We start from the raw sequence: 25297 nt of genomic DNA, 5'->3' as shown, positions 1-25297 counted from the left end.
GAGAGCTCTGGAATCCAGCCCCCTTTCTCTATCCCTAATCCCAGCCTTTCTCTACACACACCACACTGCTCCAGCTTCCCAGCGGTCTCCTTGCATCCACTCATTCTCCTTCTTCCATTCCTGACAGGTCCACCACAGGGATCCTCCTAAAGCACCCACATCTGGTCACGTCCCTGCTCAGCTCACTCTTTAAATGGTTTCCAAGTTCCCTTATAATAAAGTTCAAACTCCCTAAAATAGTAGAAAGCCTTTCTGACCTCGTCTTTACCGATATCTTCAGCCTCATCCTTTGTTATTCTGCTTCTTTGCCTTCCATACTGTAGATATATTTAGGGACTTGGGTATGTTTCCACACCAGACCTCCATAAAGACATCTGTTTCGTCTGAAACATTCTCCCCTAACCCACATTTGCCTGGTTAACTCCCATTTTTCCTTTAGGTCCCAGTTGAGGGACCCCGTCTTTTAGCGTCGGAAGCTGGGTTTGGTATCTCTTCCACATGTTCTCATGGCATCTAGTACCTCCTCCACCACAGCTTGACTACACCAGCCTACAACTGCCTGCTTCTCCATTCTTTCTTCTCTAGCCTGGAAGATGTATGGACATGGAACTTCTGTTATTCACCACGGTACCCTCAACTTCCTGAGAAAACTCTGGCACATGAGAGAAGCTTACTTCCTATTTGTTAGATGCTTGAATACGTGAATGAATACATGCAAGGAGTTTATGTTCAGACTTTCCATTGGCTGGATTTGAGGTCATACTTTTTGCGCAGACAACTGAGATCAAATCAGCACACTGGCCCTTCCTAGATAAAACGTCAGTTATGCATCACGCTTCTTTCACTTGATACTCCTTTTGGCTCCTGATATTTATGTTCAAGGTATGAAAATGTCTCCATCACAGCTTTCACCTCCAGAAGTGAATGCCTGGTGTGGGGAAGAGTGTACAATCTTTGACACAATCTAGAGCAAGTGGGACCTCTAAGGATTTGAAGAGAAATATAAGAGTGTGCACTGTGCTTTGGCGGGAAGAGCCTGGGGTGGGGAAAGCAGGAGTCTTATTTCATTGACCATACAACTTTGATTTTATTTCCTCCTAGCCCAGCATCTAATGGTGTAGTATTCCAAGGGTATTAAAACAAGGTCAGTGGGCTTCATGTGACAAAAGGCACTGTGAGATATGTGTTGAGCTAGTGATGTTGCATATAGAAACATAGTAGCCTCATATTTAACTGCAGTTGTGGTTTTGAGCAGTGTGAAATATAGTGTTCATGCACACAGGCTTGGGTGTGATGTCCCATAGACATGGGTTTGAGTCCCGGCCGTGCTCTTTATAAGCCAAGCCATTCCTGCCCATGTGCCTAACCTCTTTGAGGCTGAGTTCTCTTGTTTATAAAATGGAGATAACAAAAACACCAACTCTTGTACAGCTACTGGAAAGAGTACGGTAGGGAATGCACACAAGAGCACCTAACGCAGCCCTTGTCATGTGGTAAGCATTTAGAAAAGGTGGTCTACTCTTCTTCATGCTGTAACACTGGTTTTGATAACCTGCTTTCGATGCAAGGAAGTAAAGACAGCAGCATGCTATCCATTTCTGCCATGTCCAACACACAGATGTTGGACCAACCCCTGTTTTAGTTCTCTATTGTTGTCCTGACAAATTACCACATATTTAGCATATTAAAACATTCACTTATTATCTCTCTGCTCTGGGTCTCCCAAGACCAAAGTCAAGGTATTGGCAGAGCTCCTGTCTTTTCTGGGGCGCTGAGTCACTCAAGTCATCAGCAACATTCAGTTCCATGGACTTTCCTTTGTAGCTGTCACCTAGGAGCTTCTAGAGGCCTCCTGCATTCTCTGGTTCATGGCCCCCTTTCTCCATCTGCAAAGCCTCTCCTCATAAGCTCTCTGAACTCTCCTTCTGCCTCTGCTCTCATTCTTCTTTCTCTTCCGCTGCATCTGCCTGTCTCTTCTGCTTTCCTCTTCTACTATGAAGGGCCCATGTCGTTATACTTAGTCCACCTGCATAATCCAGGATACTCTCCCTATTTCAAAATCAGCTGATTAATAATCTTAATTCCACCTGCAAAGTCCCTTCATCCATTGCCTGAATATGTGCTTAAATAACCAGAGACAAGAGTCTTGTGGAGACACCTTTGGAATTCTACCTACTATACCCTGTTACTTTTACTTTAAAATCTGCAATAAAATCCAACCAAGCACACTCATTAGGTGTTTAGTTTTGGCTATTCTGTGGAGTTGGCTTAGCTTGGAAAACATGACAAAGTTATTTTCTAAAAGAATGGCCCACCTCCTTTCCTGAGAGACTAATGCTCTTTCCAATACAGAGTTTTTCATCCATTTATCAAGGAAACTCCCTTTATTCATCTTCTTTTCCACGTTCTTCTCAGTAAAACCCATACTATTTTAAGGAATTTAAGAGTGTAGCTCTAAGGTTTTTTTTTTTTTTTTTAATCTCTGAAGCTTAAATTCAACTTTCACAATGTTAGCCAGCAGTGTCCAAACATGGAAGACTCTTGGGTAATCCTGAATTAATTCACATAGAACAGTGTGGGTTGAGAAACTTGAGATTAAGATTGAAATGTATTTGCAAGTTGGAAACCAATCCTGTTCTCATCAGCTTGTCAGATTCATCTGATCTAGAAACTGAAAATTCTGGGACTCTCTTAGAGAAATACTCGCCTATATGCCCAAAGACGGATATACAAAATTGTTTACTGCAATCTTGTTTGTCATAACAACAAATGGCAAACAATCTAAATACTCATCAACTCTGAAGGGCTAAATAAAATGTGACAGAGGAATTCCATGAAATATTCCTATAGTTATTAGAAAAGAATAAGGCAGATCCACACGTATAAAAATGGAAGGCTTACCAAGCCATACAGTTCAGTGCAAAATGCAAATCACAGAAGAATCTGAATATATGATTCAATTTGTGTTATAAATGAAATGTGTAAATGTATATATACTTTGTAAATGCACATGATGGGCATATGTTGTATGATTAACTGGCATATGCTTCTTCAGGGGAGAAGTATGAAGCTGGGGAGCAGAGAAGGAGGGGCATCTGGGTTTCAAGCTGTTTATTTCTGTATAGCTTAAATCTTTTACAGTGAGAATTGATTGGAGAGGAATTAACTGCAGACAGAAAAAAAAATAGGTGAAATAAATCAGCTTGGACATACTATTGAGGGGCAGGAGGCATTTATTATTTTCGCAAACGGGGCTTGGAAAATAATCTTATTTTAAAAGGTTTTTTTCCAGCAATTAAACCCTGACAAAGTGGTAAAACGAATTATCTCTTTAGCATTTCGGCCCCAAATCCCATGCTTTTTAATTGCTGCAGAAAAGCCAAATGTACAACAGGCTGGATGAGAAAGGGCTATTTGTCTTTAGTTTCTGGACAGCTGTGACCTTCCATAGATTTAGTACATAGTAGGTGCTCAATTCATTCTTCAATAATTAACCAAAACAATTTGATCTGGGAAGTATGGTGGCTGCCTCTGATTAATTAAATCAAGTACATTAAATTTGCGGTGCACAGATATACAAGATTCAACCCAATCTCAAGGATGAACGGACAGAAGGGAAATGATCCCATTATGAAATACAGTCAAGGACCATCTGGAACATAGGCAACCCTGGGTATAGTACTTCAAAACAGAACAAAACAACAAAGAAACCCTTTAAAAAAAAGTAGATCCTAAAAACCAGATTCTAACTGTGTGTAGAATACACGTCTTAACAGGCTGCATGTCAGACCGGTCAGCAAAGCAGAAAGGGGTTGTGAGGAGGAGGACATTCTTGCAAGTTCTACCCTTCCATCTGTGGAAGTCAGGGATTGGAATAAATGATGGCTAAGCTCCCTCTCAGTGCCAACATCCAGCAATCTGTAAGGGACTGCTCCAGTGGGCCCAGTAGCCTCAAAGGAGCTAGCGTCAGTTCTCTCAGCTTCAAAGGAATGGAGTGTTGGGCCTGAATGTCAAATGCCAGAGTAAACCTAAGCCCGGCCCCCATCTGCTCCATAGATCACCTATCAGGGCTGAGTCAAGGTGGCCCCTTCATTTCAAAGGGGAGCTTGGGAAGGCAGGCAGGATAGGGGTGAAATGCCACCTGAAAGCCCTCAACATAAAACTTCACATAATTTTTAGTTCTTAAAAAGTCTTTTTCAGTCTTACTCTTTTTATTCTGTAAACAGCACTACCTTTCCTTTGACTTCACCAACACTAACTAAGTGACTGAGACAACAGGTACATAAAGCAAACATGAGTCCCACATGGGCCCCTGGATTCTAAGTGGGTAAATGTAGGAAATCCATTTCTAGAGAGGTACACATGTTCTTTGCTGCTGTTGGTTTGTTTCTGCCCATAACTAAGCAATGCTTTCTAGTTCCACTAACCTGTGAGCCATAAGCTTGTTTCTAAATTGTACCAGATGCTCTTCCACTAACTCAGCCTCGTGTTTTCATCAAAGTTTTATGTTTTGATGATGTACACCCTTGCTACTCAGAGTGTGTTCCACATACCAGCAGCATTAACAACGCCTAAGGGTAAGGCTGGCAGATAAAATAGAGGAAATTCAAATTTAACTGGGCATCCAGACTTTCTTACCCTCTAAGTTTGGCAACCCCACCTGGTAGTCTGTTAGAAATGCAGACTCTGAGGCTCCATCCAGACCTGCGAAATCAGAATTCGCATTTAATAAAATTCTGGGTGGTTGTAAAACCCAAGAGGCATCGGTCTACTTCGTTCCTGAGAGTTACATCTTTTACTCTTAGGTCCAGTTGGCAGATTCTGACCTCTTAACTGCACCAAACCCAGACAAAAACAGTAATCCGTTAACAAGGTTGGCATGTATGTCTCCTTCACTGGAGAGTTTTGCAGTCTATTTTATTTGCAAATAGTTTTTCATAGTCTATTCTATTTGCAAACACGGCATTTTTCAACCTGGCCATACAGGGCTCTCTACTTTTAATCACTGATCAGTCAGAGCTGGTCCTGCAGGCTGAATCCCCAGCACTTGGGAGCAGACTCCAGGCTGTGTTAATTGCTTGCTGGTTGGTGGGGAGGAGGGGCGGGGTTACCATCTCGCCTTTGATCAGGAGGGAGAAGTAATGGTTTTACTTACATCCTGCTTTGTCTCTGCACAGGCCAAGGGCCTAAGGATCCATTTCAGGCTCTCTCTTTCTTCCTAGTATTCTGTTACTGCCTACATACCGCCGCCCCGGGCTTGGGAGCTGGGGGGAAAAACCAATCCTCTTTGTGGTACACCCACATGACAGGCTTCAAAATGGAAACAATATTTAAGTTAAACCTGGAAGATCAAGTCTGCACAAATCTCGCAACACAGAGAGCTTTTGAAAACTCTGGCAGCAGGTCTGGGTTTGTGATGGGGAGAAGCGAGCTGGGACAGAGGAGTGAGACCCTGTTAAGGGACGCCAAATCCCCACATGGGAGCCACATTCCCTTTATCCCTCATAAACAATGAAGGTAATGACAATGCACCCAGATAGAACCTTGAGAGTTTCGAGGTGTCTTTAGAGACACACTCTTTTTCAGTCCACAGAATAATTTTGGTGGGGGTGAAGTGTGGAAGGTGATTATCATTAGTCTCATATGACAGAGCTGGCACAACCAAGTAAACATATTTTAAAAGTCAAATAAATCAAGACACTTTCCTCACGTGTCACACTTCCTGACTCCTAAGACAATATTCATTTCCTCTCTCACAGAGGTTCATTTCTCTGGTTGCCCTAACTGTTCAGACCTCAACAATTCCTCATGGGACTGGAAGAAACTTTAAAAAGATTAATAAAATCTTACTATTGAGTGAATTGAGCCCTCCCTGCAAATTCTGGGTGAAGTTCCAACACCCAGTCTCCCAGAATTTGACCTTATTTAAAAACAGGGTCACTGCAGAGATGATTAGTTAAGATGAGGTCACACTGGAATCTTAATCCAACATGACTGGCATCCTTATAAAGAGGAGAATTTAGACACAGACACACCCACTCCAGGAGAAAGTCATGTGAAGATGAAGACAGAGATCAGGGTGATGTATCCGTAAGTCAGGGACTACTGCAGACTTCCAGCAAACCAACAGAAACGGGGGAAAGGCAAGGAACAGATTGTGTGTCACAGCCCTCAGAAGGGACTAACCCTGCCGATTTCAACACCTTGGCTTCTAGCCTCCAGAATGGTGGGACAATCAATTTCTGTGGTTGAAGCCACCCAGCTTGTGGCACTGTGGAAGTACTCAAGACAGTCATGCTTATGACTTCTGAAGCTGGATCTTAGGTGCCTGACTGTGGGGCTCCAGCAGTTGCTGCTCAGTTGTACTACTCTGCAATTTTCGCTGAGGTGGGCAGTCTCAGATTTATGGATGCCCAATGAAGGCGCCTGCCACTGCACAAACCCTAAGTTGCAATATAGATGGAAACTCTGTTTCAAAGTAAAATCTGGCAAGAGAAATGCTGTAGGCCATCCTCTCTAAAACCTTTAGAGGTATTCAGAAATTTCCTCTGGAATCTTTCCAGGATCTCCATGTATCTATGCGACTAACATTTCCATCAGTTTTACAACATGCCCAGATACTACGTGGTTCAACAGACTTAATCCTCAAAAGAACCTCAAGAGATGGGCACTGCCTTCTCTTGTTATTTCTAAACAAAACCACTTCTCCTGAAATATTGGGACTCAAGATTAATCAATGCCTTATTAAGTTTTCATTCAGTATTATTGTTTTTCCTATTACATTATGACTATTATCTTCCTGTAGGTTCCTCAACTCTCTCCATAAGCATAGGGACTGTTTCAACAGGATATCAGCTTTTTTATGGAATAACCTGGGCACCTAACAAGCTGTTTAACATACAACATATATTAAATAACAATAGCGAGTATATATAACATATAATAAATTATATACATACATGTGTGATAGACAGGTAATTTTGTTGCATTGTTGTTCACGAGCTAAATTGTTGGACTCTTTGCAACTCCACAGACTACAACACGCCAAGTTCTCCCCTATCTCCTAGAATTTGCTCAAATTCATGTCCATTGAGTCAGTGATGCCACTTAATAGATTTATAGTCTTGGAACTCAACCCACTTGGGGACAGACTTCAGTATGTAGCTTAAGGAGTTGGGTATGAAGAACCCCTTGCTACCCACTGGCTAGTGGTAGCCACACACTACGGAAGAAAGAGCATGAGATGTGGTAGTGAATGACAGACCTGGGTTCCAGCCTGGTCTCTTCAACTTCTAACTATTGACTTTGGCAGTATGATTTAACCTCTTCAGTGTAAAACATGACAACCTAAGACCTACAAGTTAGGGTAGAAGATGAAGTAGTTTCATGTGGACAAAGGAAATGTTTGATAATGGCTGCTTTCCGTCTCTGAACAAGTTCTGCTTGTCATCATGACTTGGATTCATGGCTATGAGGCTTATGAGACTCTGCCGGGGTCAGTTAACTTACTACAACTCAATGTTTCAATGATGTTGTGTCACTTTGCTAACTTCCCTTTAGTTACTATGCGTTATCTCTCTCTGCCTCCAGCTCTGGTCTTCAGGTCACATCCAACAGCCTTCTAGGCCAGACAACTATATTGCACATGCTAATCCACCTCTATGCAGAATCAGTCGCAATTTAGATCACACAAGTTAAGTTGTTCAGTGCTAAATGGCAGAGACCTTGAGTTCTTATAATCTTACACCGAGAGATAATTAAGAATATACCTTACTTGGGTAAAAGGACTCAAGGAGATCACGGGCCTTATTTGTGTAGTTTCTGTTGAATTGCACGTAGTAGGTACTTGATAAATATTTGCTAAACCAACTGCTAAACAGGTGAGCATTAGTTAAGTCCTACATAATGTGGTCTGTGGCATTTTTTCCCAGTGTCTTCTTTCATTTCTTTTCAAATAATCTGAATAATTTGTAGGCAGGAGCACAAGAGCTTAGTTTTTAATCTCATCAACAAAGAACCTTCCAAAGAGGAGACATTCTTTTGGCCTTCGTTGTTGGCATTTCAGATGTAATTACATTTTTCACCCTAAAATTTCCCAACAGGATTAAGGGTCACACACAAAGTCTCCTTAACTCTCTGCTCAAAAGTCTGCACAAGGAGATCTGCCCACTTTTCACGGGATTTCAGAAAGATACCAGCTACTGGCAACCATAAAATGTGAAACACAAAGGACTCATAATCTCCTGGAACAGACCCTTTTTGCACAATTCCTTAGGAGTCTCTCTAAGAATACACCAGGGTCTGTAAGCATACACTTGCTTTCTGCAGACAAGGAAGATGCAATATTGCTTTTCTTGACAAGTTGTATCCAATATTTCCTTTATCTATTCTGGATCAGCCAAGATTAGAGAGTACAAACATCTAGGGGAAAAGGTAGCTTTAGCATTTTCTTTACAATTTCACTTGCTTTCTGACCTCTGAGTTTCTCCTGACTGTACATTATGGTGATACTTCTTGTAATGACTGGAAAGTTTCAAGTTTTTTTGTGCACCAAATTCCAATTGGCTATTGACTATGCTAGTTTATTGGAATTGTATATTAAAAACTTTTAAATCTGCAAGCATACATGTTTTTCTTGCTGAGATCACTTGCTTGACCCTAAGAAAGTTATGCCTAACTTATTTCAGGCAGAGCGCAAGCAAGAAGACCCCTAGGGAGAGTGATTCCATATGTTTCTTTGGCTATATGTGTGGATGACAACTAGTTTCAATGGTCAGACTGGATCTCAGTGCCCGATCTGATTCAGGAGATATTCATTAAGAAAGTTTTTAGGTCTTTATACACATAGAAGATACTTGATAGATAATTAGAGAAATATTGATGCTGCAATTTGTAAGTGGTGACCAATGAAGAAGTTTTCAGAGGAGGTGATAATGGGGAAGAAAGAAAGACAACAAGGGCTAGTATTTATTGAGTGCTTACTATGCACTAGCCCTGGGCTAGCATTTTACATCATTATCTCACTTGATCTTCCTAAGAACTCAGTAACACTATTTTGCCCATTTTCTAGATGAAGACACCAAGGCTAGAGCAAATAATGTGTCCGAGGTCACACAGCTATTTTAAAGGACAAACCTGGAATACAGAGCTCTCACTTCCATCTCATGGACTCCTACATGAAGGCTGGACATTTTATTCACGAAAAAGGAAAGAATAAGGGGATGAAGATGAGGTGAAATAGAGTATGAGGAGAAGGAAAGGGAGAAGAGATCAATAGAGGAAAGTCCTGAGGTGGAGAGGAGGAAAATGATGAAGTCCTGTTTGGCTCTCATCATGGTACTCAGAAAAACAGGCAAAAGTGGCCTTTCCCTTTAGAGGGAGGCTGGGCAGGTAGCTTGAAGGCTACAGTGGAGATGTGAAAGGGTCACCTTGGGGAACGCAATGTGAGTCAAGGCAGACAATCAGGAACCCTAGTGAGCATCTCTCAAGTAAGACACACCCAGGTTCTCATCCCAGCTCTGACATTCCTGCTCTGTGTGACTTTGGGCAAGGAGGTTTCCCACTCTGCACCTAAGTTTCCTCATCCGGAAAACAGGCTAACAGTAGTACCTACCATGTAGGGAGAGGGGAGTACTGAACAGGACAACCAGTGTGAAAGCACTTAGGATGGCGGACTGCAAAGTATGGCCCACTGAGTCACAGGGAGCTTGCCACTGGTTTCTGTATGCCTGCAAGCTAAAACTGGCGTTTACCTTTTTACACAGTTGGCTAAATATCAAAAGAAAGATATTCTATGGTATATAAAAATTATATTAAATTTAAACTTTACTGTCCATAAATATGGTTTCTATTGGAATATGACCACACTCATTCCTTGCCTTGATATCTGTCACAGCTTTTGCAATAGCAATTGAGTAGCTGCCACTGAGATACTATGCAGGGGTCTCATGGTTCTGCATTGCTGCTCAGCCCACTACAAATAGTAATGAGAACATGACAAGCTTTCTGAGTGACATGTGGAGCATCTATCTGTGTGAGTAGACATTTTCATAGATGAAATGCATAAAACACCATTATAGAACATTGTTTACAAATGAACATCTGCAATAGATTCTGATGACAGGCAACACTAATGCTGAATACCAATTAAATGAAATGTAATTTCCCTCCAAAGAATCCAATTCTTCTCATTAGTAGACATGTATTACCAAAATTACACTCATTATATTTTGAATTTCATTAATGAAAAATTTGGGGCAATTTGCCTGCTTTCTTGTTACATAAATACTTACATAATATTCTTGATTTTGCCTTTTGGCTCACAAAATCTAAAATATTTACTATCTGGCCATTACAGAAATCGTCTGCTCAGCCTGGACTGAGGAAAAGTGGCCGGTGTATGGCAAACAGCACAGGAGAAGACCTGCTGGCTCTCATGTCTGCTCACATCATAGCCCTGCACCATTTGTATCATGAAGGCAACTGGCTAAAGGCTCTACATTCTCCTTTATAGGTCTTATTCAACACTGGGTATATACACCCATCAAGTTTCAGACAAATACTGGATAAGACATAGCTGTCCAACCATAGTAAGGAAAATACAAACGTAATGGCAGGGCTAGGCTACATGTCTTCTTTTCAGGCCCATGCATTTGTCCTTTTTGGGACCGGATTCTACCAGCTAATCATTAATGATCTCAAACAATGGTGGTAGCTCCACGTGCCAGGGCAAATAGCCCATCCTGAACCCAAAGAGATGGCATATTGCAGCAAAGCTCTCTCTAAATATATCCTTCCAATATGATTTCCCCAAATATATTTAATTCTAGATGAGAATCTGGGAAGGAAAAGGTCCATGAGCAATATGCACACAAACTCACGGCAACCCTCTCTTTCTCTGAAAATGTGACAACTGGCCTGAGGACACTAGAGCACCAAAGGCTCTCAGAAGGCCTGCAGTGAAGAACCCTACTTGATTCTGCTTAATCCAGTTTTACCCAAACTTATTTAAACATGGAATGATTTTATTATATTTTTAAAAATAGTATTTCCTTAGTATCCAATTCCATCAGTACTGTGATGAATATCCTTAGGGAATTACTGTTACAGGGGAAGGAGCAACTGACCAACAGTCAATTTTCTTATTTTGCAAAAGGGGCATGCTGCTACCTGCCAGCTACCCTCATAGAGCTGATGGGAGACTAGATGAATATCAGAGACAGACGTGGTATATTTTCTCTAAACTGGTGAGGGAGCTGTGTGAGACAGAAGTTAGAAAAGTGGCAATGCCAGCCCTCAGGACTTTGGCGACGTTTCTGATGCTGAATGGACTAGCACTGTGCAGTCAGGCTGAAAGCCTCCTTCCAGCTTCCCCAGCCCTCAGGGTTTTTTGGGAAGACAGTGATCATCCTGAGGGCGATGGGGAGAGCCCATCCTTCCCTGTTCCAGCACTGCCCCACCCAAGGTGACAAGCATGGTAAAAGCAGACATGAAGCTCCTGGAAGGCTTCCACGGATGCGAGTCTTGAGCCTTAAACTTTTCACAAAGTATGGAAACAGCTTCACGGTCTGGCCTCTGAAAACACGTTAGTGCCTTCATAATTTAAAAAAATGTATAATAACATGGAGAAAACTCATCTGGAGTGTCTCAGCTTGCACTCTCACATGCAGTCCCTGCCTTATCTGACATATCAGATTTTTCCGAGTCCCAAGCCTGTTGTATAAGGAGGGACAAAGATTGCTCTTTGGTTCTTAGCACTTCCTCATTCTTCCTCTCTTGTCTCCACATTCTGTGTGAGGGAAGGACAGTGCTTTTCTGCTGACAATGGTACTGAACAACCTCTGAGGCTGAATTGAGTTTCTGATCGGCTGGTGGGAGATGCTACCAGGTGGGCAAGCCATTCCTTTCTCAGAAGAAAACAGCTGTTCTTTCATCTCCTGACTGTCACCGCCTTCACAAAGAGGAGCACAGGTTTCCCTTAACATAGTTTCATTGTGCTGCCAAGCTAAGTGCCATGGTGCCAAGAGATACAATAAAAAGTAAATAAAACCATAAAAGTAACCAATCAGAGCAGCAAAAAGCCCTCCAAGCAGAACCTAACCATAACTCAGTGTCACAGGACAATGGGGAGACTCCCTATTTAATCAGGAGGGCTTTCTGTTTTGGAGCTTTTTGGTAGAGGGATTTGTACAGAGATGCCTTTCAAATAATGCCGTCATACCAGAGATCAAGGTGCATTGAAAGAAGAATGGATGCTGGGGGCTAAGCAGGGCTGCTAATTCCACCACATGCTGACTCACGGTGGCCACAGGCATCCGGGCTCCTGGGCTGACATCTGAGTGCGGAACAAAGAAGCCTCATTCCACTGCCAAGAACCACTACGCTGGGAATGTAACTCCCACCCCCCCTCCCCAGAGGGCTGTAGTGTGCCCACCCCAGCCCGTAGAGGTTCTCCCCACTGCCTGATGCAGAGCCGGACTCAAAATGATAAACAGATCTCAACTCGTCAATGTGGAAAATCAATCCTGTGGCTATGAATAAATAACAACAACCATAACAGCCTTCGCTACCATTAAAGGCTTAAACCGGCACTTAAGAGTGGTGGTGGAGCCAGTGTTTGGACTGGGTCTCTGTGACTCTAGAACCCAGGTGCTACCAACTACTTAGCACCAGAGACTACGCAAAGTCCAATTTGCCCCCCGCCCCCATCAATCATATATGTATATGACCATATCTGATAGGCAATATGTGCTTAAAAAAGGTATTAATACTTCCCCTGAATGAGGACTTTAAGAACTTTTCCCTCCTGATTCCTCATTAAATTTTCTCTTTTCTGCAACGAATATAAAAGCAGTAAATGGGGTAAATACAGCAGTGGTTGCAAGGAGCTCAGGGTTTTCCAGAGAAAGTGATCTTTGTAGTTTTTCAGAGCCTCATCCTATGTTTTCCTCTGAAGCAGGGAGGTAAAATATATGTCAGATGGGTCTTTGGCCACATATGGATACTTGTCTTTTTATTCTCAGTCTAACAGGTTTCATGGAGGAATGATCTTTCCTCAAAAAGATGATGACAAACTCTTCTGTACCCTTCCAGGAACTCTGTTTTCAGCGCTCTGCACATACACACAGAGGCAGAGGCAATAAGGACACGCTTGGGGACAGGCCGAATCCTCAGCTGCCTGTGCCCTGGGACCACTGACACAGACGTCACAGAAGGAGCCAGACTTATTAGGACACGCAGTGGGGTCGCAAATGAGTCAGGCTGATCTCCAGCCTGTGGAAGGTGCCCCAAAGCTGAAAGAAACAGCAGGCCTCCTCTTTATGCAGATTCAGCATCTCTATGATTCTGTTACCATGGGAACAGGTCTGTGACAGGGAAGGCAAGTGTGGCCTAGTGTTCCTGAGGACAGGATCTGCATGGGAGAGACGGGGGCAGCTTAGACCAGGGCCTGGCAGGAGAGAAATTCTGGGTTACTATATGCTGTTGCTCCTGGCTTTTGCATTATATCCACTGGAAAATAAAGCTAGAGGGAATGCACACTACCATGCCAGCGTCTGTGATAGAACATGTTCATGGGGAAGTGACTGTGTGGCTACCCAGGCAACATGGAACCACTGTATCTGTTATATGAGATCAGCTGAGAGCCCAGTGGGCCAGCACTCTTCCTTCAGGGCTCATGCACCTCTGAGAAGGCATGAAGATGGAGTCAAGGCCCACTTGGGTGTGGTCAATGGCCTCTAGTCAACTGACGCCTCAAATGGGAGAAAGAAAATGGCCATTCTGGTTGGCACACCCAATGGCGACCATAAATATATATTCTTGTTTTGGATGTTACCTGGCTTTTTCATTTTATTAAGAGCTGTGGAGACGACTAGAAAGAGATGGGACCAGGGTTCCTCTCCCTGAATCACTAAGAAAGTTCTGGTCCAGCTTATTAACATTGCCCAACAATTGGGCAGCTCCCCAAAGTGCTGTCTCCACTTGGTTTACAAGTCTAGGAACAAGACCTATGGGTGATCTTCTTGAAGAGAAGGTGTGTAACATTTTGATGTCCCCAGTGTAAGACAGTTTTGGGGCAGAATTGTCACAAATGGTGATGTATGTCTCTCTAGCACCTGCTAACTTCCAGACATTGCTCAATGCCATTGGCTGTTCTCTTCGTGTCCTCACCCATGGCTGGATTTCCCAATGTCCACTCAGCTTATTATTTTGCTTTTAGTGTTCGGTTTCCATACCCCTCCCACCCACTAATATCTGTGTCTCAGATTAATTTTCACCAGATGTGAGTATCTGGACTTCTCCAAGATTTGTCACTTTCCCTTCATGATCTTAACCTTCTTTGGGCCATTTGTGTAATTTGTCTGACCTCCCTAGTGTTTCCAACACATCCCAAATCAGCGTCATCTGTGACTTTCCTCCACATGCTCTTTTCTCCCCTTTACAGATCATTAATAAAAAGGTTAAACAAGACCAGACCAGCACCACCCTCCAGAGCAAATGACAAAGGGGTGGGAGAGGCTGAAGAGCTCCCAGTGCACCAGCCCTGGCACAGGAAGGATGTAAAGTAATGTGGCAACACTCTGCTAAGACGCCTCCTGCCTCGGGTCCACGGTCATTTATCACCACCATTTGTTTATGATTTCTCAGCCAGATTTCAGGTCCTGAGAGTGTGGTCATATCCAAGCCAACATGCAGTGCTTTGCCAGGTAACCCTTACAAGCTCAAGAAAAATCCACAAGAACCTATTTACTGCACTCAATTCTGCTTAAAATCTTCTACCCCTGCCCCCAAGTCCATCACAACTTGAGAGCAGAAAAGGGTGGACTGCTCCTTTTCTCTCTTTCAATTCATCAGCTCACAATTGTTCATCAAATATTTGTTGGCTTTTCATGTTATACACTCGACTTTTCTTTGAGCTGAAAGAAATGTTCTGCTAGAGACGTGGATTAATCCAGAGTCTCCCGCAATGAGATCTTCCTTTGCTAGACCTAGATGTCATTAAGATCAAAAGTAACTAAAGAGGGTGCACTTTTTTTAGGGTAAAAATGCTCTAAGATCAGCTAGAAAATGTGTAGCTGGCTTGTATAGCTTTGGTCATAAAAACAGATTTCCCCTTTTGATTTTCCTTTCTTCTGTCTTTTCTCTTACAACCCACCCCCACACCAGTTCAGTTCAGTTCAGTTCAGTTGCTCAGTCGTGTCCGACTCTTTGCAACCCCATGAATCGCAGCACGCCAGGCCTCCCTGTCCATCACCAACTCCCGGAGTCTGTCCAAACCCATGGCCATCGAGTCGATGATGCCATCCAGCCATCGCATCCTCTGTCGTCCCCTTCTCCTCCTGCCCCCAATCCTCCCCAGCATTAGGGTCTTTTCCAATGAGTCAACTCTTCGCCTGAGGTGGCCAAAGTATTGGAGTGTCAGCTTCAGCATCAGTCCTTCCAATGAACACTCAGGACTGATCTCCTTTAGGATGGACTGGTTGGATCTTCTTGCAGTCCAAGGGACTCTCAAGAGTCACCCCCACACCAAGTTCACCCAATCCACAATATCAACCACTTTCTTCCACTGGCATATGGAGCCCACTCCTTTGGACACCGGAGAAACAATAACAGTGATCTTCTCATGAGGACTGGCCTCTCTGCGCGCCAGCCACAGCCAGGCATCTCATTTCCCTCAACTCATCTAATCCTCACCATGGCCCTGGAAGGTGTGTACAGCCTTCTCTGTATGAGGAAATGTCAGAGCAGAGAGGGAAGAACACTTGCCCCGGGTTACCTAGCCAAATAGTGCTGGAGCCAGGATGCAAACCCAGCCTGGTCTGAATCCAGAGAGCACACTGTGAGCCACACTGTCACCCAGTTTCTCATGGGTCAGTGGCTCTTCAGTGGCTTTTCTGTGTCACTGGCCCTTTGGAGTATGTGCTGAGGATCAAGATACTCTCTGTCCTTGGAGGATGCACATACCACACAACCCCACATCTGAAGTCTGTTAACCATGTCCAGGGGTTGGCAGACCCTTGGAGATTCATGAACATCAGCTTAAGGACCTAGGTATTACTCTAAATTCCTCCAAGGCAGGAACTGTACTTTCTTCACTGCCTCAACTCCAGTGCTGAGAAGAAGAAATTGTTTTTGAATGAATTACAGACTGAAAGGACTTGCAGTAGGACATTCAAGCTGTGGCTCTGAAGAATAGCCTTACAAGCTTGAATATAAGATATCTTCCAGAGGAACAGAGAAGCCAAAAAAGAAGGTAATTGGGGAAGAAGGAAAGCAGAAAAGAAAGCATCTCACTTTGCCCAGGAATTAATTCTGCCATTGAAAGTAGGCAGAGCCCTTGTCCACAGTGGCTCTGAAACACATAGTAGCTACTTCTATTTGCTTCTCATCTTAGCTCCTAAAAACTGACTACTGACAGCTTCTTCTTCCCAAATCTCATGAGATATGCCTTAACTGACAGAATTCCTCAAGAAAAACTACAAGAACCATCCTTTTCTATCTTATACAACGTCAGGAGCTTGGTTTTTCTGTAGACTACTGTGCCCAACTGTCTCCCTATTCTATGACAGATTTTTCTTTGCAGTCTTTCATATTCAATTTTCTCCTTTTCCTTGAGAGTCAGAAGAGACACACACTCCAGAAGTTGGACCCCAGCTATGCTTTAAACTTGACAGCCTGTCCATTACTACAACGAGAGGCAGAAGATTTCTCTGCTGACATACAGGCAAACAGAAAATAGGGGATCAAAAGTCTGTCTCTCCTTGGCCAGTGCGACTCACACTTGGAGAAAACAGAAGACTCCCACTCAGCCCTTATGCTCAAACAGCGGTGTGCTCAAGCTTTGACACTCAAGGCAGAAATCTGGAGGTATAACCACTTTAGTCTTTTCTCTTAATTCTTCATCAAAGTCCTGTGACTTCATATGCTAGTCTCATCTCCAATTTATCCACATGTCTGCATATCCCCCGGAGAAGGCAATGGCACCCAACTCCAGTACTCTTGCCTGGAAAATCCCATGGATGGAGGAGCCTGGTAGGCTACAGTCCATGGGGTCGCTAAGAGTCAGACATGACTGAGCAACTTCACTTTTACTTTTCCCTTTCATGCGCTGGAGAAGGAAATGGCAACCCACTCCAGTGTTCTTGCCTGGAGAATCCCAGGGACGGCGGAGCCTGGTGGGCTGCCGTCTATAGGGTCGCAAAGAGTCGGACACGACTGAAGCGACTTAGCAGCTTAGCAGCTGCATATCCCCCACTGCTCCCCTGGGTCAGCACCATTTGTGTTAGTTGCTCAGTCACATCCGACTCTTTGTGACTCCATGGAATATATCCTGCCAGGCTCCTCTGTCCATGGCATTTTCTAGGCAAGAATACTGGAGTGGGTTGCCATTCCCTTCACAAATGATGGAACAGCCCTACTTCTACTCTTCCTGCCATGATATGTCATCCTCCACACAGCAGCCTGGGTTATTCTACAATATGAAGTGAATTACGTCATGCCCCTGTTTAAGATCCTCTAATTTTTTCTTTTTTATTTTGTACTTTCCTTAGGCTTAAAACTCAAACTCCCTACCTTAGCCTAAAAGGCCCTACATGATCTGGCCCCTTCCCACTTCTTTATCTTCATCTTACTGTCTTATTTTTTACCCAGAGTCATGGTTTTAAACTCCTTCAGCCCATAAAGTTCTTTCCTACCTTTGGCCTTTGCTCAAGTAGGTTCTTCTTGTTAGTCTTAGTATCTTCCCAATTTCCATCAAAGCAATGATCAAAGTGTATGTTTTCCATTCATACATTTAAATTGTTATGGACAGTTTCCCTAAACCATATTTTAAGACCAACAATGTAGCAATCATTTCTATCTTATGCATCGCTGTTTTCTCAGCACCTAGCCAAGATTTTAACCATTTGATGAAAGAAAAAATGAAGAGGTGAAAAATGATTGAATGATTGGATAAATGAAGGAAGGAAGGAAAAGTCTTAGAAGTTGATCGCACAAGATGATGAATCTATCAGATCCTCAGTCATAAAGAGATGGGTTGAATTAAAAACACTAGTCGGTACCCTTGTCCAGCTGATATAAAAGGAAACCTCCACTTTGCAGAGAAACTAAGACTTCAGTTGAGGAGGCCGAGCATAGGACAGGCAGAAGGAGCACAGGCTTTGTGCCCAGACCTTTTCTGCTAAGAGAAGGCACAGAATATATTAACATAAACTTTCTAGGCACAATAAAATATCTCCTTCCGCATTCTTCCTGACAGGCGTCATGCCATGGAGTTCTACCAGCTTTCAAGCACTGCTTCTATGTGTGCAAACTCCCTCCCTCAAGTCTACGTACTCTGTGATTCATAAGCACACTCACCGAAACACTGTCCATGTGCTGGTGGCATAGAGATACAATGTTTCGTTTTGACAGGATTCATCTACTAGCATCAGGGTCCCATGCCAAAACTTGTTAATGCCCACATCTGTATTTTTACGAATCGGGTCCTAAACATTTGCATATGTTTTCAATCTAAAAAGACTTATTCTTTTCTAGTGGTTTAAGAAATAAGAATGATTTTGTACTCTATGTCTGCTCAATTACAATAGTTCACAGTAAAAGCTGAAACATTCAAATGTCAAGGCAGATGTGGCCCTAGATCTTGCAAAGGACTCCACTGTCTCACCTCATTGAATATTCACAAACCAAAGAGTCTCCTGGGGGTGCAAGGAAGGCACCTCCATTCAATGGAAATGAAGGCTTATTTTTTGACACAGATCACTGCCACATCAAGTGGATTTTCCCGAAGGAAAGTAATGGAGAAATTAAGCAGCTGCTTTTCCTGCATTTTTCAAAGCAAGATAGAAAATGCAGAAGGGTGCCAAGAGCACATTTTCACAATCCAATTGGGGGGTGGCACAAAGGGGCCATGGTTGAATACACATTTCGGTAATGCCCATAAGGGCAAAAAATTGCTGGAAATGTGATCCCATCGGGTTTCTGCAAGAAAACCAGAAAAATAAGGCAGGCGGAAGGTAAATTCCAGCCATAAGAAAACAGGAGTGGGGATGAGCCAACTGGGAGGGGGACTGGAGAGGAGCTAAGGCAGCATATAGGAACACACAGTGGGTCTAACCAGCCCAGATACATAATTTGGGGGGCCCGGAGCAAAATGAACTACCGCGTGCCTCATTCAGAAATTATTAACAGTTTCAAGACAGTGACAGCAGAGCGTGAAACCAAGCTCAGGGTTCTGTGGACTACACAGGTCACATGCTGATAATGCCGGGCTAGGGTGTGACGTTTATGGGGGAAACAACTAGCTCTAGGGGCTGTCAAAACTCTTTAGAAAAGCAAACTTTCCCCAGTCCACTTTGCTCTCAGAAAACACCACCCTTGAATGATCACAGTGAGACAAATCAATCATGTCTAGGCTAGTATCTAGAAGTGCCAAAAAAGGGAGGAGCTGTCAGGGTTGTTATGCTAATTCCAATTTGTTGTAATTTTTGGAGCAACTTTTCCTAAATTATGATTCATTTCAGCACTGAAACACCAGATTCAAGTCAGAGGCTTATGATGCTATTATAAGCATATTACTGATGCCTAGTAAAATAACTTCTTGTAATGTTTCTTTTATAAGGGCCATAAATCAAAATATTCAAAACAGTTAATTTTTAATGTGCCACTATTATCCATCTTTAGTTATAAATTTAATATCTCCTTAGGCCCCACAGATTGTAATGCGACTCAAAACATGCAACGGCTGTTCAGAAATAGAAAGTTCTCCCAGTATCTTATTATTTAAATCCTTAAGATATGGTTTTAAAGGCCTGAGAATATCTGAGCAAACTTGTTTAAAGGAGTCATAAAGAAAGATAAGTAGTTTTCCTCAGAAGCCTATAAAATTTATTACAACATATTAAAGCAGGATTATATATTGACTAATTTTCAGAAGGTATTTGTTTTCTGGGATACATGGTGTTTGGGAAATTTCATAAAGGAATAAGGAGGATGGGGATTTAATACCATTATCTCTGCTTTCCTTGAGCAAAGCAAGGCTGTCTATGCGCCTTGGCACCAGTTTCATCCTGAGAATGACAAGGTTTGTATGTCAGTGGATGATGGAAGGCAGGCAGGGTGTTGGGGTGTCAAAACCCTTGTGAAAGAGCAATAAGAGTCTTTATTTTCCAGGAGGAGGGTCTTTCCTGGTGGCTCAGATGGTAAAGAATCCTCCTGCAACGCAGGAGACCTGGGTTCGATCCCTGGGTTGGGAAGATGCCCTGGAGGAGGGCATGGCAACCTGCCCTTAGAATCTCCATGGACAGGAGAGTGTGGCAGGCTACGGTCCATGGGGTCGCAAAGAGTTGGACATGACTGAGTGACTAAGCACAGCACACATCCAGGAGGAGATACAAATGCAGCCCAGTCCTGACACTATAACACGATGGCAGAAGCAGGTCCACAAAAGAACCCCAAGAAGGACTTACACTTCTCTAGGCAACTCCCAAATTCACAGAACCTTCCTTTGCCTACTTGTTACATGCATGCTGTGGGCAGGTTTCATATGTTCACTCTTTAACATTATAAAATATTTACTTCTTACTTAGAGCTGTTTTAGGTCAATTTGCATCTTTATTAGCTATTCCGTATGAGTAAAGGCCATGTTTCTCTTAAACTTTTCCCTAGATAGGGAGTCTCTCAGACAAATTTTAGCATTTCTCTGGTTTCCCTACCTCCCTATATCAACAAGCTTCCCTTTGGAACCACCTTGCATCTGGAAGAGTTAATTTTGTGCTGTTTTCCTCTTTACCAAGGAAAGGGAGAAGAGAGGAGAAAAGGGGAGATGGCCTACTGTGACCTGGAAGCAGGTTCTCCTGGCAGTCAATGGATCCAGAAGTGTTACATCTGTACTATGTGGAAAGATGCTGTCAATGAAAGTCAAACCTCTGCGTGTTCCCTGAAGGACCAGAGAGAGCAGTCTGACTCACTGATGGGACCTTCGACGGGTTCAACTGAGCAGTGAAAAATGCCAGTGAAAACTGTCACCCACGGGCGAAACACACCAGTTACTGTTTTCAAATTCATCTGAAGAACCACTGTTTACGTAATATGAGCGCAAGACTTGAGGAAGGGCACACCTGTTTACTTATCCCAAAGAATCACCTTTCCAATCACAGACCTGGGACTTTTCACATTTGTCCCAGAAAAAGAACCGCATGGTAAGTACTTTTGACTATGGCACACAATCTACCACATTTCTTGTTCTGAGTATATACATATATGCTCATATACAATGTCACCAACTTCAACAGAATAGTCTGTGTCACCATAGGTAGATATATTCAGCTCCAGAGCATTTGTGACTTGGTGTTAAACAGCCTGCAGTATCCTGGAGAGGTGTGATTCCCAACAGCAAAAGTCAACAGAGTTCAATGTTCCATTTTATATTAATAACACAGAGCATTACATGCGCCACTATTCAACTATAATGCAGATAGCCAAGAAATAAACAGTGGGTTCACAATAGATAAAAATCAACCTTTAAAAGAGCAAAATCCTCTGAAAAAACACAATGCATGAAAATAATGCAAAACTCTATAGACACGCAATTGTCAAAAAGCAACAAATATAATACCACTCATGAGTCTGTTAATATTAACATTTCTGTTCTAGTTCATTTAAAGAGATACAGTTACCCATTCACCACTACTATGCCTTGCTCCTTGTGTTTTCTTCAGAACTGCCATAGAAGAGAGTACAATTCATTAAATGGGCTTCTTACACATGACAGTTTCAGCTCCATGAAGATAAACAGCTTTGTTTTCCTTATTCCTTACCAAGCATTTGACACAACCAGAAGGACACACTGGCATATCTGGTAAGAGCAAGCAGTCAGCTGAAAACCATGACTGGAGAACTGTGACAATTTCTGAGTCCACAATCATGCCTTTAAAAGTGTGGATAAATCCTAATGAGGACAGAGTTTACATCTTAAACAACATAGAAACATTTGAATGGTGCTCAACCCAGCCCCAACAAGGCAGAACAATAATGTGGTTGCAGGGAGGCGGGGTATGAAGGAGGGCGCTCTTGGGGGTGGTCACGGCACACAGAAGCAAACACAGGACATAGTCACAAACAGCAGTGAGCACAACGGAGCACGCACACAACACAACACTGGAATACAATTTTTAAAAGAAAAATGATATAAAAGATGGTTTTCTCACCCCTCAAAACAAAACTGGAACTTTGGTTTACAGGCCCGGCTATGCCCATATGCCCTCCTCGTCATCCTGCGGCCGGCCAGGGGTAAGAAGGTGCACGGAGAGGAGGGGAGCACCGGAATGAAAGAAGAGAAGGTTAGTTACACTGGGATGCACTGCAAAGGCACACTGATCTTCACTTTGTTTTTTAATCTTAAAGAGCGAGGAAAAAAAAAAAATCCATAGTAACTTAAGTTCCACATCACTGACTTGTCAAATACATAACTGAGTTTTGTATCTATGGCAACCCCCACACAAAAACATTCCACCCACCAGGCTCTGACTCCGTGTCAAGATTGGATTAGAAGATTAAAATTAGTCTACATTAGCAGATGATTATTTTTTTGGAAAGCATGCAATCTGAATTGCATATGCCTAAAGAGTAGATTAAACCTTTTAAGTAAGCAGAGAAGTAATTATAGTAACTAAATACCCTTAATTTCTCTTAAGCTTGAAGTATCAATAAAGGCTGAAGAAGAATTAAAAAAAAAAAAAACTCCACCAACTTGGGTGGAACAAACTTCTGTAGCATGCGATTATTCACATTGGTTATTTCCCAAAGGCTCACACATGCTGTGATCTTCTGGATTTGTCAGGTTCTATTTTACTCTCAGCATAAAAGAGGATGTGCCCGCCATGGAATGATTATACATTTGCATGGAATGATTATACATTTGCAATCAAATAAGTTTCAAAGCAAAGAGAGTAAACTCTCAATTCAGTAAAATACTTGTAGAAAGGAAGTTTTGTTTAACTTAAAATTGTGCTCAACTGTGGATAAATGGGAACTTATTTGGTCTGAATTCTTGTTGAAAACATTTCCAGAATGGTTCGGGCCATTTTCCTCACTTAGTGAAGAGGTGGATGGGCAGGGCAATTGAATCTATGCAGAGAGAAGTATATCCGCCATCACAAGGTTGTGTTTTGAACAAGAATTCTCACTGCTCACTGCAAGGATAGAAACAAAGTGTAGAAAACTGAGTGGTTCATATCCTGGTCTCACACGTAATTTGGGAGCTGTGTCTTTTAACAAATCCCCGACAAAACCACGTTTTCCCATGATTGGCTTCGGTGTTTTGAAAACCAGGAACAGGAAAAACAATAACTTGAAGCATTTTCTCACAGTATGTATCCATATTGCTTAAGTTGTTGTAATATCAGGTTGAATTATATGGAAATGCCCACCGTTGGCCATTTTTGGTCTAGAAAAACAGCAACTTCATACAGTTTGACCTAATCTTGCCAACAAGGCTAAGGTGATTTTATCTGCTTAAGAATTTGAATCTATGGTCTTTGAAATGAGTTTTCATATGATTTCTTTTGTGTTTTTGTGCATTTTATTTTGTATATTTAAAAATATTATTCTGACAAAGGGAATTCACCAGACTGCAGCCCAAAGAATTAACAATGTCCCACTGATTTGAGTCAATCAAGTGATTTGCACACAGTCTGAATTGGACAACTCAGTATGAATTTGCAGTGACAGTTTGGCTAGTAATATTCTGGCCCCAAATAAATTCAACTGATCATCTTACCTGGGTCTCCTCCTCACGTAAAATTTACCTGTGTCTATTTACCACTACACAGTCTAGTAATTGCTCCTGGCAATGAATCTCCCTTTTCCCTACCTAATTTGAGAGACATGGATTTTTACATTCATTCAACTTTCTCTCAGTTCCTGGAGAAAGGCAAAGTTTATGTCCTTTTTTATGTTAGTAAAGAAGGAAAGTATAGCGGGCATCCACAAATGGGTCTCAAAGGGCCCAGCAATTCCTTGCAGTTCAATGCAGAATGGTGTGGGTGTGTGTGTAAGTGTATTTCTCTGGATGGAGGGCCTAGCTTTCATTATAAGGTTCCTGACTCCCAAAGTCACTACTGCAGGAAAACTCAGAGAGATGCTATGATTTGCCAAAGTCACACACAAAAAATAGGCTGTTTTCCTCAAAATGCAGCCTACAGTCCCTGCTGACTGCTTCTGAACGGCTGTAAAATCTTTCCCTTTGCTAAGCAGTTTATTTCATTTTGCATTTAAAACCAATAGCATGTAGACATCTAGCTTGTTTCAAATCCAAAGATGTTTTGAATTTTGAAAAAGAAGAAGGAAGGAGGAAAGAAAGCCACTGCCACCAAAATCTACAACTATTTTCCTAACGGTGAAGTGTGGTCTAATGCAAATTACTTTTAGCAAATTAAATATATTAAAAAGTGGTAATTAATTATGATTGAAGCAGACAGGAATTGTAGCTCAAAAACACACACTGCCAATATCACTACTGTGCCTCGTCCACCATAGGAATAAAAAGGAGCTCCCAGACGTCGAGGGTTATTAAAAGCCAGATGTTGAGATCGACATCTTGTATGCTGGCGAATAAAGTAAAGAAATATGACAGTCCAATATAAACTTTGCTAACGTTTAACATGGCAGAAATGTGGATAAATTCCTTCAGTGCGCTCAGAATATTATGCATATCTTTCAAGTTCCTAGTTTCTGAAGTTTAAAGTATTTAAAAGAAAATAGAAAGGGAAGTGGTGGCCATTTCTGCTCTCTCTAATCTTCAAAGCTTAAACATGAATTGACCCTAATCACCAAGTGATCTGGGTCAGAGTGAGTGTCTGCTTGGGGAATAAAAAAACAAAAATGCGGGAGCTAATCAGAGACGGAGCCCCAAGTATTTCCAAACGTTCGCAGCTGTCTGACTCCTGCACCGCCTGCATCTTTGTATGCAAATATTAATTTGTCCGGCAACCTTACTGCCCAGAAATGTAAATCTGGGGACCAAAACAATAAAAACCAGATAAATGTCACTTGATCCCTAACTTCATGCCAAGTTATTTAGAAATTCTTCAACTTTTAAAATGCATCTTTCAGGCCTGGGGGAGTAAGTTTCCTTCCCTTGTTTTTCTGTTTTCAAACTGACTTTGCAGCGGGCTTTCTGGAGGCTGCCTGGTGTTTGCTCCCTTGTGTGTCCCCTGTGAGTGATTGCTATGCCAGGAGTTGCCAAAATATCTGGATGAGAAAAAAGCCTCTAGTCCATCTGTCATCCGTCTGCTTTTGT

At 42.4% G+C, this 25297-nt stretch overlaps 1 protein-coding gene and 1 long non-coding RNA gene across 10 annotated transcripts in view; one reads left to right on the top strand and one right to left on the bottom strand.

The window, feature by feature from the left end:
- ERC2 (ELKS/RAB6-interacting/CAST family member 2) overlaps positions 1–25297 on the bottom strand; it is a 957804-nt gene that overhangs the window by 157565 nt on the left and 774942 nt on the right. For 2 of the 9 annotated variants that reach the window (XM_081524881.1, XM_081524878.1), the window contains one exon: positions 22206–22271. The exons of the other annotated variants lie outside the window; for them this stretch is intronic. In XM_081524881.1, the coding sequence (XP_081381007.1) occupies positions 22245–22271 (27 nt within the window). In that variant the 3' untranslated portion in view covers positions 22206–22244. The remainder of the gene's footprint in view (positions 1–22205; positions 22272–25297) is intronic. 9 annotated transcript variants of the gene reach the window in all.
- LOC145519907 (uncharacterized) lies at positions 13367–23555 on the top strand. The gene is made up of 5 exons (XR_014064016.1): positions 13367–14032; positions 14444–14705; positions 20793–21197; positions 21717–21856; positions 22239–23555. It is a non-coding gene; the product is annotated as an uncharacterized LOC145519907 (long non-coding RNA).

Source organism: Giraffa tippelskirchi, chromosome 9 (assembly GCF_054371585.1).
Source record: "Giraffa tippelskirchi isolate mGirTip1 chromosome 9, T2T-mGirTip1v1.2.pri, whole genome shotgun sequence".
In the NCBI taxonomy this organism is placed as follows: domain Eukaryota; kingdom Metazoa; phylum Chordata; class Mammalia; order Artiodactyla; family Giraffidae; genus Giraffa; species Giraffa tippelskirchi.
This window is presented reverse-complemented; position numbering and strand designations above follow the sequence as displayed.